This window comes from Bombus pyrosoma, linkage group LG15, assembly GCF_014825855.1.
Source record: "Bombus pyrosoma isolate SC7728 linkage group LG15, ASM1482585v1, whole genome shotgun sequence".
NCBI classification, from domain to species: domain Eukaryota; kingdom Metazoa; phylum Arthropoda; class Insecta; order Hymenoptera; family Apidae; genus Bombus; species Bombus pyrosoma.
This window is the reverse complement of record NC_057784.1, coordinates 1,210,424-1,225,256: the sequence shown is the minus strand read 5'-3', so window position 1 is coordinate 1,225,256 and position 14,833 is coordinate 1,210,424. Positions and strand designations below refer to the sequence as shown.

General features: G+C 27.6%; 4 protein-coding genes across 10 annotated transcripts; 2 read left to right on the top strand and 2 right to left on the bottom strand.

The window, feature by feature from the left end:
• The first annotated feature begins 90 nt into the window (after positions 1–90).
• On the top strand, positions 91–4,803 carry LOC122575993 (glutathione S-transferase 1-1-like). Of its 2 annotated transcripts, none has more exons than XM_043745636.1 (6): positions 91–1,938; positions 3,076–3,229; positions 3,926–3,984; positions 4,064–4,205; positions 4,332–4,496; positions 4,563–4,803. In XM_043745636.1, the coding sequence occupies exons 2-6, from the start codon at positions 3,089–3,091 to the stop codon at positions 4,704–4,706; spliced, it is 651 nt and encodes a 216-aa protein (XP_043601571.1). In that variant the 5' UTR covers positions 91–1,938; positions 3,076–3,088; the 3' UTR covers positions 4,707–4,803. The 2 variants fall into 2 exon arrangements, with proteins under 2 accessions (XP_043601571.1, XP_043601572.1); XM_043745637.1 differs by lacking the exon at positions 91–1,938 and adding an exon at positions 1,959–2,664.
• Positions 4,804–4,875: 72 nt separating this feature from the next.
• Positions 4,876–6,983, bottom strand: LOC122575990 (pyridoxal phosphate homeostasis protein). Of its 2 annotated transcripts, XM_043745625.1 has the most exons (5): positions 6,849–6,983; positions 6,268–6,382; positions 5,766–6,126; positions 5,247–5,488; positions 4,876–5,166 (listed from the first exon to the last, which is right to left on the bottom strand). In XM_043745625.1, exons 2-5 carry the CDS (start codon positions 6,337–6,339, stop codon positions 5,065–5,067), a joined length of 777 nt encoding a protein of 258 aa, XP_043601560.1. In that variant the 5' UTR covers positions 6,340–6,382; positions 6,849–6,983; the 3' UTR covers positions 4,876–5,064. The 2 variants fall into 2 exon arrangements, with proteins under 2 accessions (XP_043601560.1, XP_043601561.1); XM_043745626.1 differs by lacking the exon at positions 6,849–6,983 and having other exon boundaries at positions 4,876–5,170; positions 6,268–6,804.
• An 82-nt stretch (positions 6,984–7,065) lies between these two features.
• On the top strand, positions 7,066–8,428 carry LOC122575994 (NADH dehydrogenase [ubiquinone] iron-sulfur protein 8, mitochondrial). The gene is made up of 4 exons (XM_043745638.1): positions 7,066–7,218; positions 7,368–7,611; positions 7,689–7,881; positions 8,169–8,428. The coding sequence occupies exons 1-4, from the start codon at positions 7,191–7,193 to the stop codon at positions 8,298–8,300; spliced, it is 597 nt and encodes a 198-aa protein (XP_043601573.1). The 5' UTR covers positions 7,066–7,190; the 3' UTR covers positions 8,301–8,428.
• On the bottom strand, positions 8,406–14,819 carry LOC122575987 (vacuole membrane protein 1-like). Of its 5 annotated transcripts, XR_006319600.1 has the most exons (7): positions 14,681–14,819; positions 13,178–13,396; positions 11,886–12,230; positions 11,257–11,766; positions 10,716–10,985; positions 10,427–10,651; positions 8,406–9,231 (listed from the first exon to the last, which is right to left on the bottom strand). XR_006319600.1 is itself a non-coding variant. In XM_043745607.1 (6 exons), exons 2-6 carry the CDS (start codon positions 13,178–13,180, stop codon positions 10,520–10,522), a joined length of 1,260 nt encoding a protein of 419 aa, XP_043601542.1. In that variant the 5' UTR covers positions 13,181–13,396; positions 14,681–14,819; the 3' UTR covers positions 10,329–10,519. The 5 variants fall into 5 exon arrangements, 4 of the variants coding, with proteins under 4 accessions (XP_043601542.1, XP_043601543.1, XP_043601544.1 ...); XM_043745607.1 differs by lacking the exon at positions 8,406–9,231 and having other exon boundaries at positions 10,329–10,651; XM_043745608.1 differs by lacking the exon at positions 8,406–9,231 and having other exon boundaries at positions 10,329–10,651; positions 13,178–13,424; positions 14,681–14,814.
• Positions 14,820–14,833: the final 14 nt, after the last annotated feature.

Sequence of the window (14,833 nt, the reverse complement as noted above, 5' to 3'; positions counted from 1 at the left end):
TATAATTGTCTTATATGCATTGTTATTGTTTTATATTTTGCAAAGAATGTATTTATTATTATTAATACCGTCCAAAAATGTCTCGACATAATCGATTCCGTCAACTCCAACTTCATTCAATCTTCAGAAGCGCTTCACTCGAGATTCGTCGTTCATCCAACTAATTCAATTGTCAGATCGGTAATTAACGTAAACATAAATAAGAATGTTGGACCGAAGTCACGCAGCCTTTCGTTACGACTGAAATTTTTCTTGGAACTCGTCCATTTTCTCGACACCGTTCGAAAACAATTTGTATGTGGCGTTACTCGTTCATCGTCGAAAGCAATCAACCAATGACACCAGCATGGCGTCATCAGCAGTCAACGCGTTACACATGGAAACTTTACAAGTGAATAAGCACGAGCCAATATTCGATTGTTTCAATGAATATCATTTCACAAATGAATATTTTCCTTCGGCGTATTTACAAGCGAGAAATCGAATTCGTTAATGCTCGTTCACACTCGTTCATGCTCACAATACTGTTCCCATTTGTCCGTCCATGTTCGTTCATGCTTGTCCGCGTTGTTCGTCAAGTATAGATCCGGCTCAGAATGCTCGTAAATGCTATAGTGGAGTCGTTGTTGTAGCAGTACATCGACGCGTATACGCTATCGAATTTATGTTTTCCCTGAAATTCTAAAAATTGGCAAACGTTAAGTTCCAAAAATATTGATACATTGCATATTAATATCGCCGTATGTGTATACTGAATTTTACATAGTTTCATTTTAGTTTTCGTAGAAATTGAGGTAACCAACAACATTCTTACGTGTCTAATTCTGTTTAATTTCACTGACTCCTGCGATGACGTTGTTTCAATATCGAAACGAACGAAAGAAATAATTCTACATGAAAAATTAAATAAAAAATATATCGCAAATTTTGAGAGATTCTAGAATATACTAAAAACACGTTGTAATAGTTGTCAGTTTGACGTTCGCATACGGTAAAAAGAAACTGTTTCGAACCCATTTAAGGTAAAATTACCATTACCACGCACGATACAGTAAATAGTGGAATCAGCATCAAATACGTATTAATGAACCTTGTAATTATAGTAGCCACTTGCTGTTCGCAGTGCGACCAATTTACTTCGGCAGTGACCATCCTTTTGATTCGATGTTCATTTGCTAATTATCCTCTACCTCGGTTTCACGTACGTTTTAATTACACTACAATGGTCGGTAAAACACTTTCATCGATAGTTGCTTTTCTTTTTGCTAGAGCCAAACGGAAAAGATCTTTTCATTTCTACGAGGAAACTTTGAATCCTATCGTAAAACATCCCCTAATGAATAAAATATCGCTAAACAAGAATAAATACTTTTAATAGTTTTAGAAGGAAATGATATTTATATAAAAGTGTGATCATTTGCGATTACTTCTAAGTTAAAACAATTTATTTAAATATGTATTACGCGGTCGTCGAATCCGCATTAATTATAACTGAACCACGGATTTCTATAGAAATTTATATTTTTACAAACACAAGTAAAGAAATAGAACTTAAATAGAGATTCGTTTTGCTTATTAAAGATTATAACGAATACTTTACTTTGCGTATTTCCGATATTTTATATATTTCTACAAATTAAACATATTCTGTACACTTTTGTCTCTTTAACAAATACTTTTGGTATATAGACACTTTCTACAGCCATTACATACATGTACATACATATATTATTATATGTATATGTACATCGAATGAGTCAGCGCACAAGCTCTACTCACAATCAATTCACCTGTACGAATAATACAAAGCATATTCATACCTTTCCCTATCGTTCGCAAGGAACGATCGCACTAATATTTCTCAAGACAGTGATAATAATTGTTAAAAAGGAATTTGATACCACACGCCTGTTGTACAATTATTACTATTACGAAAAGGTAGCAATTATTTATTTGCATGTTCGTGATCGTGTTCACTGCTTCGTATACTGATTATAAAGGGCACCAAGATTTATTAATAAATTAAAATTTTGTCATTTATTAGATTTATTTATGAATTAACAAGCTCTCGACAAGTAAAAAGTATGATTTTGAATTTATCGTATACATATACCCAATTCTCGTTGTTAGACAGTTCAATAAGTCGCCTTCTTTACGTTGTTTGTACGTACGCTTGAACTGTTTCGCGTATATCGATTGCTTGTTAATGGCGCACGCACGTAGCAGTACTTCACTACGCATGTAGTTCCAGATCACGTATATATAGCTTCGTCGCATGAAAAATAGTTCTCTATCGATCACATCGATCGAAAACAAAACTGTGGCAATACGCTTCAATCGGCCAAGAGATGAAACCCTTACTTGCCGCGCGCGTTGCACTTTGAAAACGATTCCCATCGAATTTCAGTTCGACAATCTCGCCATCGCTCGTTCCATTCGTCGTAAGAGCAAACGAATTCTTTCCTCTCTCCAATTTTTTATCGCCCTTTTCTGTTTCGTTTCTCTTTTATGCCTTTTTTTCGATGCAAATTCTCGATCTTTATTGGACTTCAACCAAAACCGAATATTCATGGTGCAAACATTGAAAAATCGCACAATAACTCTTGGCATTGTTGAACAATGATGAAAAGACTGTGCCATAGGACGCATTAAATGCGAAGTAAGGTACACAGGATAGTTCTGTAACTTTCGTATGTGTGTATATTGATTTAGTTAGTGATATTGATTCTATCGAAAATCGTTGTGAACGGAACCGGCGCTGCTGAAAAAAGGGGCGTGTAATGGAATATTTCAATACTTTTCACTGACGGTCTCGAAAGTTTTAAAGTTGCAACGAAATATTTTTTCGATAACGTTGAAACGATACTTCACTAGCATGTGATACGCGGCAAACGTTTAATTGCGTTGAACGGCAAGTTACAAGCTACACGTGTGTTTAAAATGTTCAACCAGTTAATTATTATTAATGATTGCTATCTATTCTTTGCGAAGAATTATAGTAGTTTCAGTCATACTGCGTACTACCATCATGAATTTTAATTACATTGTAACAGATGTTGAAATATATTCTTTTAGTTAACGAGCAATCATGTCGGTGGATCTGTATTACACGCCAATGAGTTCACCCTGCAGAGCGGTTCTCTTGACTGCCGAGGCCATTGGTATTACTTTAAATTTAATAGAAATCAATTTATTTGAAGGCGAACATCTAAAGCCAGAATTTGAACAGGTCAGCATGCTTAAATATGTCTTCTTTACGAAGTTTACTATATTGCATATTATTAAATTATGATCAATATAGAAAATATTAACGTATTAACTGCCATGAGTATAACCAATGATATTAAAAAGACGATATCTTTAATTCTTTGCAACCCAAGCAACATTTAACATTTCATCCCTTCTAGTTCACCCTCGGAAATGTACTGTTCATAATTTAGATAAATTTTCATATTTTCGTAGCAAATAACGTATCTATATTGGTATATCTCCATGATGTTAATCCATAACATAAAGAAATACGTTTTATACGTTCAATTGACAATCGATTGTGATAGCATGTCGAATGTGGTCAACATAAAATCGCAAAACATTGAAAGTCTTAAATAAATATCAAGATCAATTACGTGATAATGTCAATTGAAATATTATTATTATCAATACACTATATTACATGGACCTATCAAATTAATAATGTACGGTCAACGAAACATTATACGTTTCCTCGATTATACAGCATTCGCAACAGTTAACTGAAAATAATTAATAGAACGCAATAATTAATTAGAGGACTGCGTTCATTCTGTTTTATTTCCTTCTTCGATATTTCGCTATTCGTTTTATTCGATATCTACGCAGTATGTGTTAAAATGAAATTTTACAATAACGCGTAAAATAACATATGGCGATTATATTCCTATTATAGCTGAATCCACAGAAAACTGTCCCGTTTCTTGTAGACGGCGATTATAAACTATCTGAGAGGTTGGTAATTAATTAATATGCAATGTGTATCATTTTCGTTTCTTATCATCTTTTAATCTCTTTCAATAAACGATTGCAGTCGAGCCATCATGTCATATCTAGTTGATCAATATGGTAAAAACATTCGTCTAAATCCGCAAACACCGGCTGATCGAGCCTTGGTCAATCAACGATTACATTTTGATATTGGTACCTTGTACAGGGGCATGAAAAATTATTATGTAAGTTATTCAAAATTAAACCACTTTTATATCTTTCTTGTGTTTTCTTCCTCTTTGAAATAGGAGAAGTAAGGTGAGAATATAAAATAAATGATTATATCCTGAAACTGAACGAACTTGTTACAGTATCCAGTTGTGTTTAGAGGGGCAAATTACAATCCAGAATATTACGAGGTACTCGAAGGCGCGTTTGATGTCCTCGATAAATTTCTAAATGGGCAAGATTACGTGACTGGACGCAATTTGACCATCGCCGATCTCGCATTGGCAGCCACTGTATCAACAACGGAGGTATACATACATCATGAGAAAAAGGAAACGTTAATTGGAAATTTAAATGATGGTTACTGATCGTAGGTTTTCGGTTTCGAGGTGGAGAAATACGCGAATGTTGCTAAATGGATGGATAAAATAAAATCATCCGCGCCAGGTTATCGTAAAGCCAATGGCGAAGGATTAGAAATAATGAAAAGATTGGCCGATAATGCAAAAAAGGAGTAATCTATGCCACTATTGATATATTAGCATGTTATTTGTTAAATTTAATAAAACTGTAGAAAGTAGAAAGTAATAAAGTAAACCTTACCTTCCTTAGAAATACATTGAGACTTTATGATCACTCTGTATTTATCCATTTAAGAAGAGAAATAATCATTTAAGAACTTTACGATATCGTTCAACTCTTTATATATATTTTATCTATCTATCGATACATATATGAAAAGTATTTTATCTAATTTTATCACTTGAAATTATTAAAACTTTTTCAGAATGTTTCCTACAACAGTAGTATATTATTGTAGAGACTAACCAACCTACGTATCATAAGTTATAGTTATAACGATATTATACGATATATTTATACAAATATTATACAAAAAATATGTATTTCATTAGGTATCCTTTTTCGCCCTTTCCCCAAATATAGCAGTACCAACTCTAATATTAGTACTTCCCAACTCTACCTGCATAAAGATAATATCATATTTTAATACATGTCTGACATTTTTTAGAAAGTATAACAATTTCTAACAAAATTACCGCATGTTCATAATCATTTGACATTCCCATTGATAGCTCTATCTTATTTAAATCAATACCCAATTCTTTTGAAACTTTTTCTCTACATTCTTTCAGACACAAAAAATCAGGATTTGGTCCTTTAGCGAGATCATGTCCAAACATGCCTATTGTCATAAGACCTACAAATTCTAAACTTGTACAGTTATCAATAATATGCTGAACAAGAGTACAAACATCTGTGATTTCACAACCACTCTTTTCTGAAAATGTAAATTCATAATATATTTAATTTACTAAATTATAAAATCAGAATAATTCTAATAACTAGAAGCCAAGACATAGCTTACATTTATTTGAACTTACTTATTTGAAGATGAAACAAAAATTTTGCATGAATTTCATATTTTTAAGATCATATAGATATTATGTTAGGAAGATTGAATATAATAAAACATGCAATATTTTTGTTCATAATATTTTCATATAGAAATATAAATAATAATCATAACTAATTATTAGAATTACAATATGTAATACCTTGTTCGTTGCTAGTATTCACCTGTACCATTACTTTTAATTTCAAATTTTCATTTACTCTAACTTTAGACCAAGAAGTATTTAATGCTGATGCAAGTTTTTCATTATCTATTGTTTCAATAATGTACAAATTTGGAGTAGTTAATAATTTGTTTATTTTATTACGTTGAAGATGGCCAATGAAATGCCAACGTATATCTGTACATGTTTCTAAAATACTTGAGTGATTTCCTTTTTCAACTAATTCATTGACATAATTTTCTCCAAAATGTCTTTGACCAGCTTTATACGCATCCACAATTAATTCAACTGATTTCAATTTACTCACAGCTACTAAACGTGGCTCAAAATACTTGTATTCCTGTGAAAAGGAGGTTAAATATACAAATTATTACTATTAAAACATGTCTCTAGTGTTTTATGTTTATATTTTTATTTAATCCATTTACATAATTCCAAAATAATTATCATTATATAAATTTATATAATATTTATAACATACGGGTAGCCTTCTAGCAGAAGCAGCAATAATTTTATCTTGCACTACTTTTAAATTCGTTACCAATTCGGCCATTTTGACTACTTTTTAATCTTTTTTTCATAACTTTTTTTTATCACTACGAATAAATTAGAATGATATTATACTATTATATAATATTTAAATAACACTTCATCTATGCTTCTTAATACATATAATAAATATGTATTACACATTTTATCTAAAAGAACTATTCCAACTAAGATAAAACAAATTTGTTATTAAATTACTGTGTATAGCATTATAAGAAACCATAGTCAATGCTGTAATCTATATTCAACATTACAGGTTTAACCGCAGCGGCAATTATATGTTATGACAGCAAGAAAATTTAGAAAACAATTAATAGGTGTAATATAACAATATGACCTTTTCCTTTGTTTCTATTTAAATTCTAAAATGGAACACAATATATTTGACAATTAAGGCAAGCCTATAAATTCTATATAAATCTATCAATAAATGATATGTATTGTTCACTTCTTCCTCTAAGAAACAATAGAAATATTTTAATTAATTGTTTTTAATATTGAAAATTAATATACCAGATTTTGGTGAACATTATTACGTAACCTAGATGCCGCTGATATGTGGGAAAAGTTTGTATATTAGACTTATATAAGCTGATGTAAATAGGTATAATTACACCCATTGTCTATTATAAAGTTACTTATTATATTTATACGACCGTGCACTAACTATAGTATATATATATATACATATGTATATATGTATACTATAGTTTTATACGTATACGTGAAGTTCAATTTTCAATGCGAAGAAAATTATTTTTAGTTTGCGCATAGTTAGAACCAGATTGTATCTGTATAGTATATATATCGTGAAAAGTGATTGCACGAAGTGAAAGCAATTATTAAAATTTCAACATGACATTTCTGAAAACTATACAACCAGGTAAATTTAACAAAACTTTTTTCTGTTTCCTAATACAATTTAATTGATTCTTTTTCTATCAAATGTAATATACGAATATCATATAACCTATAAAATTATTATTTTGTCTTAATTACACATTTGATTTTATGAAAGTATGCTTTTTACAGGTTTAAAATTATTTCAAACTTCCACAAAAATCTTGAATGTACCTGTACGAACTAAATATTATTTTATTTCCCCGGAGAAGTCAAAGTTTCTTGATAATGCAACAAACAGATCATTGCTTCTAGAAATCATACGTGGTATTGGAATTACATTGTCTCACTTCTTTAGTGAACCTGCAACAATAAATTATCCTTTTGAAAAGGGTCCCTTAAGTCCAAGATTCAGAGGTGAACATGCATTAAGAAGGTATTGGTATAAAGCTTTTTATATCAAGAGTACATAAAATTTGTACTGAAGAAAATATAATAAATTTATTCTAATAGATATCCTTCAGGTGAAGAAAGATGTATTGCATGCAAATTATGTGAAGCAATTTGTCCAGCACAAGCAATCACTATTGAAGCAGAGGAAAGAGCAGATGGATCCCGCCGTACAACAAGATATGACATAGACATGACAAAATGTATATATTGTGGATTCTGTCAAGAAGCTTGTCCAGTGGATGCAATCGTGGAGGTAACGATTAATACATAAGTATATATAGTAGTGCTTGTTTAAATTCAAATAGAGCTATTTTGTCTAAATTCAAATAATCCAGCCTTAACATTACTTAGTGTAGTCTAAATTTCAGTATCAATTTAATGTAATCCAAATCTAGTGACAAAGAGAATAAATAGACATAGTAAGAGTAATATATTAATTTCTAAATGTCAATATCTATCATAAAATGTAAACAATTCTATGTAGATATATGAGAATACCTATTACATAAGATTTATATTTACCATATGAATTATTTTTAGGGTCCAAACTTTGAATTTTCAACAGAAACACACGAAGAGTTATTGTACAATAAAGAAAAATTGCTGAATAATGGAGACAGGTGGGAATCAGAAATTGCTAGTAATATTCATGCAGATTATTTGTATCGCTAAATAATTTGTAAAATTTGGTGAAGTATAGTAATAATTAGTAGTAATAATAGAAGATGTCTATTATGTGTGAGCTATTTTATCAATAAAATGCTCGCTATATATGTATATATATATATATATATATCCTACATATTGTTAATTTTATTGCAAAAGAAGTAGTAATGATGGGACACCACTGATGCTACTTTTCCTTAGCATATACTTACCATATAAATGAACTTAATAACTGTTTTTTCCTACCTATATATTGCTCGCGTTACTTCATTTAAATCAATAAGAAATTAAATATTTATGTAAATAAATCACGTTATAAAATCATATGAGTATCAGTTATATTTGATGTTAATGAACAATGACTTAAAATAATATAATTTTCCATGTCTTTATATAAATTTTACACATTAAGTATCTCATTACTAATGAAAATTTTGTATATTATTACATGTTCTTTTTATTAGTTTCTATACGTTTATTATTTACAAACATGTTTTAATAATTTTTAATATGTTTTTGTATTTATAATATTCCGTTTCCCCCCAAAAAATACCTCGAATAATCTTCTTACAGTAGTAATATAAATTACAAACTGTTATTCATATACATATATATATTCAGAATAAAAATGTATGACTCTACACTCATTATTTATAAAGGTATGATTTTCATCATTTTTGTATTTATAATATTCCGTTTCCCCTCCAAAAAATACCTTGAATAATTTTCTTACAGTAGTAATATAAATTACAAACTGTTATTCATATACATATATATATTCAGAATAAAAATGTACGACTCTACACTCATTATTTATAAAGGATTCTCATAACATTAAATTTTTAATGTATCACATGAATGGAAAAATACCAACTAGTTAAAAATACTATTTGTACTTATATCTCCGGAAATATCCCAAAATATTTTGAAATCAATCCTGTAATAAGGATTATACAATGATAAAAAATTATCTATAATCTATATAATATTCAAATCAAGTTATATTAAAATATAATAAAAATATATTAATGAAATATGTAGGATATGGAAAGTAAATTATTTTATCAATACATTCCAAATAGAAAAAATTCAATGTAAATCAAAAATTTTCTTCAACAGCAATTTTAACTCTTTTAAGGCTAAAAACATTGTATCTTTCATTTATATTTTTCTTATTCTCAAAATATTTTTAAATTACAAATAATATTACATTCATTCCATAATTATAAATGCATTACAGTGAAAAGTGAAAATGTCATAAAAAGTGAGTGAGAGTATATATAGTTAAAATATAAATCAATATCGGATCTATCGAAAAAACAGTAATTTGAATCATTCAATATGAAATCACGAAAAATCACTACTATTTATTCACAAACCACCGATGAAAATGAACGTTTTAGATCTGTTCTACAATCATATGTATTATTAACTATACGTATATATTTCTGACTTTATCCTTGGAAAGCTAATCATAAGATTGGCTTTTTGTAACTTTAGTATAAAAAAACCAATAACTAAAAGCTTTTTTTTGGTACTTGAACATAATTTATACCACTTATCTACTCAATTATGATAGATAGTACTGAAAGATGCTAATGAGAGAATGTATTTGTCAACTATGAATATTTAAAATAATTAAATTTGAATGTCTATAGGAAGAATGCATATCTCAAACAGTTTTATACCATATTCGAACTCATTAGAATCATAAATCGTTTACATTATTAAGCATAATATTATTAACATCATAAATCCTAGAAAGAGTTCTGATGTTATAAATTATGACTGTAATAGTGAAAGTAAAATGCTCATAATATGTATCATACATAATATGCCCATAATCTATACTACATAATGTATAAAAATCCCCCCTAAGATATACATATGTCTATATATATATTGTTAAATACATACACACATATATGTGCATATATAATTATATATATATATATATATATGTCAAAAATGTTTCGTTATATATATATATATTTTTAGAAGCATCCTAGAAAATTAGAATTAAAAAAAATTAAATTTTATGTACTTCATCCTTCACGATTTATTCATATTGCAAAAGAGAAATTGTGCACTTAAAAATTCGGCCACAATATTATTATTATTATTTTTAGTACCTTAATTATACTGCACTTTAATAGCAACTTTATCTGTACGTAGTTTTTTAATTGATTTTATGTTTACATTGTATATCCTATATTCAATAAATTTTAATCAGTACATTCTTTAGTTCGTTTACGATGATAATTCCTTGCTAACGCATGAATAATTGTTACTAAAAAGTAACATATCATCAACATTACAAATTTATCAAATAACCATGAAATTGTTGTTGCTCCATCCTGAAAACAAAATAAATATTTAGAAATGTGTAAATACATTGCTCGCAATAAATTAAGATCATACCATCGACGTTTTGTCATGCAATTTTTCTTTCTGTTGAATAAGATACTTTTTCAGTGGCTCTTGAAATTTCGAACCAATAAATGGTACAATTGCTAACAGTTTTATGAATTTATCTAAAAGTTCTTCATTGAAAGCTATAATTACTGCAAGTTGTTGAATATGCATTTTTATAATCGCCTTTCCTATAAGTGTAGCTCCAAAAAATGTCCAAAATGGAATTAAGTAATGACCACATGTCAAGCCAGCAAGATCGAACAATGGATTGGGGATCTAAAAAAGATTTTTGTGTAAAAAATATATTGTAAATGTTTAATTTAATTTTAATAAAATTCAAAGATTATATAAAAATATTTTCTAAAAATATATAAAAATAAAACTTTTTTAATATAATAATAATAATAATAATATAATTGATTTAATATCAAATTAATTTAATATAATAATAATAATATTATAATTATAATATAATTTTCTAATATAATAATAATATTTCTGTATAAACAAAATTAATCTTTAATATTTAGAAAATAATTTAACTTACTGAAGCACAAGCAAGAATTCCCCAGAATCCAGCTTTTTGCACAAAATGTTTCATAATTAGCTTTAGTCGAATTAATAATGAAACATCTTCTCCATTTTCTAAAGCTTCTAAAGCTTCTAATTCTTTTAAATCTTCTTGATCAAATTCTTCATTTCTATTATTTTGTCTGCTAGTTCGAGCTGCCCTAGCCATAAAATATGGTGGTAGTTCACCAAGTGCAGTACCAGCACCCCAAAGCATAGCTTCTATGCGTACTTTTCTCATGATATTTAATATTCCTGCTGTCCACATTGGATCAATTGTTGTTGGACATATTATTTGATCAGGATATGGTGGTTCAGGAAAATTGAGAGCGCCACATTCATACGCAGCCATTGTGACAGCTGCTATATGTGGTCCTAGATAAAGTACAAAAGTGTGTAAACCTGTACCAAGACCTACACTGGAAAGGACACCTAAACCTATCCAATATAACCACCAAATTATTTTTGTCTCCCATGCTTTCAATATCTGAAAATGTACAAATATTTGATGACTTTAAATATTAAGAAAAACAAAGATGGAAGACTAATATGCAAAATTTTTGTATAATAATTTACTATACTGCCAACTTTAATTATAGAACTTACCTGTTGATGTGGACCAGAAATTCTACTCAATATCAGAAATAATGTAATTATCGATACTATGCTCCATACTGTCTTTTTGTAATGCAATGCCTTCCCCCCTAAGCTAAATATATTATTAAAAAGTTCTCGGAAAAAATAATTCAATGTGGTAATTGGATGCTGCCACAAAGTTAAGTGTTCAGAATCTATATATAATTCATTGTCCAAATTATTTAAATCTCCTGAAAATGGTGCAGATGATTTTTTCTCTTCTACATTTTGTTGAGCACCATTAACAGGTGCTGAATCCTTCACACGTCGAATGGCAGTGGTATTTTCCAACATGATACTTCCTAACTGATTATTCTGCAAAAATAATAAAACAGATCATAAATAAATTTATGATTATTTAATAGATAAAGCATTACGAAATATGTAATATATTAGAAATGAATAAAATATTATAGTCATGACACACATATTGTCACATATGTCACACAATTTAAAGCAGCAAAAAATTAAAAAATATCACAAATTTGTTATTACTGTATTCAACAATTTATTCCCAATACTTCATTCTAAAAATATGAATGGAATATTACAAAATTAAATTAGTGACATTGATTACTGTAATATAATAATTTTAATAATATATGCTAAAATATTATATTACTTCATACTGATATTGATATTAAATATTAATAAAATCATTAAAAACTCACTGAAGCAATATTAGTGTTATAGTTAAATATAAGTAATATACAAAATGATCAGTAATAAAATATTTAGTCACCATGAATTTCACATGCAGTATAAGAAAGGAATATATTATATATGAAGATTTTTTCAAATTACAAATAGGAAAATACTTATGTAATGCAAAAATCTAATGTTAAATTATTAAGACATTAAAAAATGATATAAAAAAATGATAATTCCAAACACTTCATATTAACAAGATTAAATTAGTTTGCTGCCATGTACAAAGCTTTTAATATAAAATCTTTACTTTAATGATAAAGACATTATATGTAATATCTATCATATTATAAAATTGAACACTACTTTCATGCTGTTTCATTTCTCATTGCTAATAGATTAGTGTTAAATTATTTACTCTTACTATCATTGTAGTTTAATTAAGTTATTTATTCTCATTAATTTTCCAAAATATTTATGACACATAATGTTAATGTAACTAGTATTAGATTAATGAATTTATGAATCAATAATTACACGTAACTAAATACGTTTTAATATTTGTATAATAATAAACAGCATACAATTATTTGTAGAATGAATACATTCTATACCATATTTGCGCTGTTCCCTGAAATGTGCAGATGGTGTTTTAACGAGCCATTAAATGATTTCTGCTAATTCGTAAAACTGGCTTCACTGTAGTAGAATTCATTGAGTTTCTGCTACCCGTATGAAAAATAGTGTCTTCAAAATTCTGTACAATACTGGTAACAGCTACATTCGAAATAGTGCTCATCTTTGAATCTATTTTCCATCATGTCATCATCAAGCTGCATTAGTTGTATTATTAACTAATTACTGTTATAATCATAAAGGAATAAAAATATTCTAATAATTATTTTCTATTAATACTGATTACCAATAAGAAACATTAATTTCCAAATAATACAAATAAAACAGTGATAAATATAATTTATTGAACTAAGATATGAATTACTTTTACACTCTGTACCATATTATATAATAAAAACTTTAAAAAGAAATTTTACATAAGAGATTAACAAAATTATATAATTTTAACAGATAAAACTATAAGTGGACAATTAAACAATTGATTAAACTGATTTTGTTGTTTTTTTTTTAAAAATTTAACATTATTTAACAGTATTTATTGAAACATTTTAAATATAAATACAGATATAACTTTATGTACATTGATTTGCATATACATAAAACTATTAAATACACAAAATTATTGTTTAAATTATTATAAAAATTGTTTGAAAGTAAAGTTTTTGGTGAACAATTTAAGTACAAAGGGTTGTTTCTAATATATTTAATTTTTATATAATCTACATGGTAATACAGGTACAAATATTCACTATAATTCATTGGTGATTTTAATTTCTTTAAACGTGTGCCATAAATCAGAAATATACCGCAATATATAAAATAACATATACAAATATTCCATTAGAGTTAAATTTAAAATAGATAGATATATATGTATAAATTTACTTACTGTGCAGACAAATGCTTTAAAACTCACATAATTTATAATAGAAATATTATTATATATTTTCTAATAGTGTACTTTTAATTGGAATTAAAAAACAGTGTGATTTTCAATAACTATATAAAATAAAATATTTATTAATCTATCCTGAATATTAAAAATGGTTTTATGAATTTTTCACTATTATTTATATTTCAGATATTTAATTTCACCAATCTAACATATGTATTCACGAGTTAATTTAACCTCCAATTTTTTATCTTATACATTTTGCACAAGATTAGTATTACATGTATAAGATTCTAATTAATAATTGGGATTAATTATTGATGTTTTATCTAAATAACACTTAAAACTGCATATTATGTTGTCTGAAATTGCGAAAATTTATGCTACTGTACAGAATCGCACGTGAAACTAAGCCACGAAAACATAATTTGAATGCTGGAAATTTATTTCATATTTTAATGTTTCTCAAGGAAATACGTACAGAATATTTTATCAAAACGTGTTTTCAAAATACAATATTTCTTTTTATGAAATATCGAACATGATATAATATAATACAATCTGATAACATAAAATGTAATTGAATTACCTTTTAACCTTAAAATAGGAATATGGCTAAGTGCTGGATCAATTGAAAATGTTTTTTTTCAAATCATTATGAAACACACATTTGAGTAAAAAATAAAGTGCTTGATAATATCTGAAGTGATCAATAATTAGCATATGCACTTTAAGAAAACAA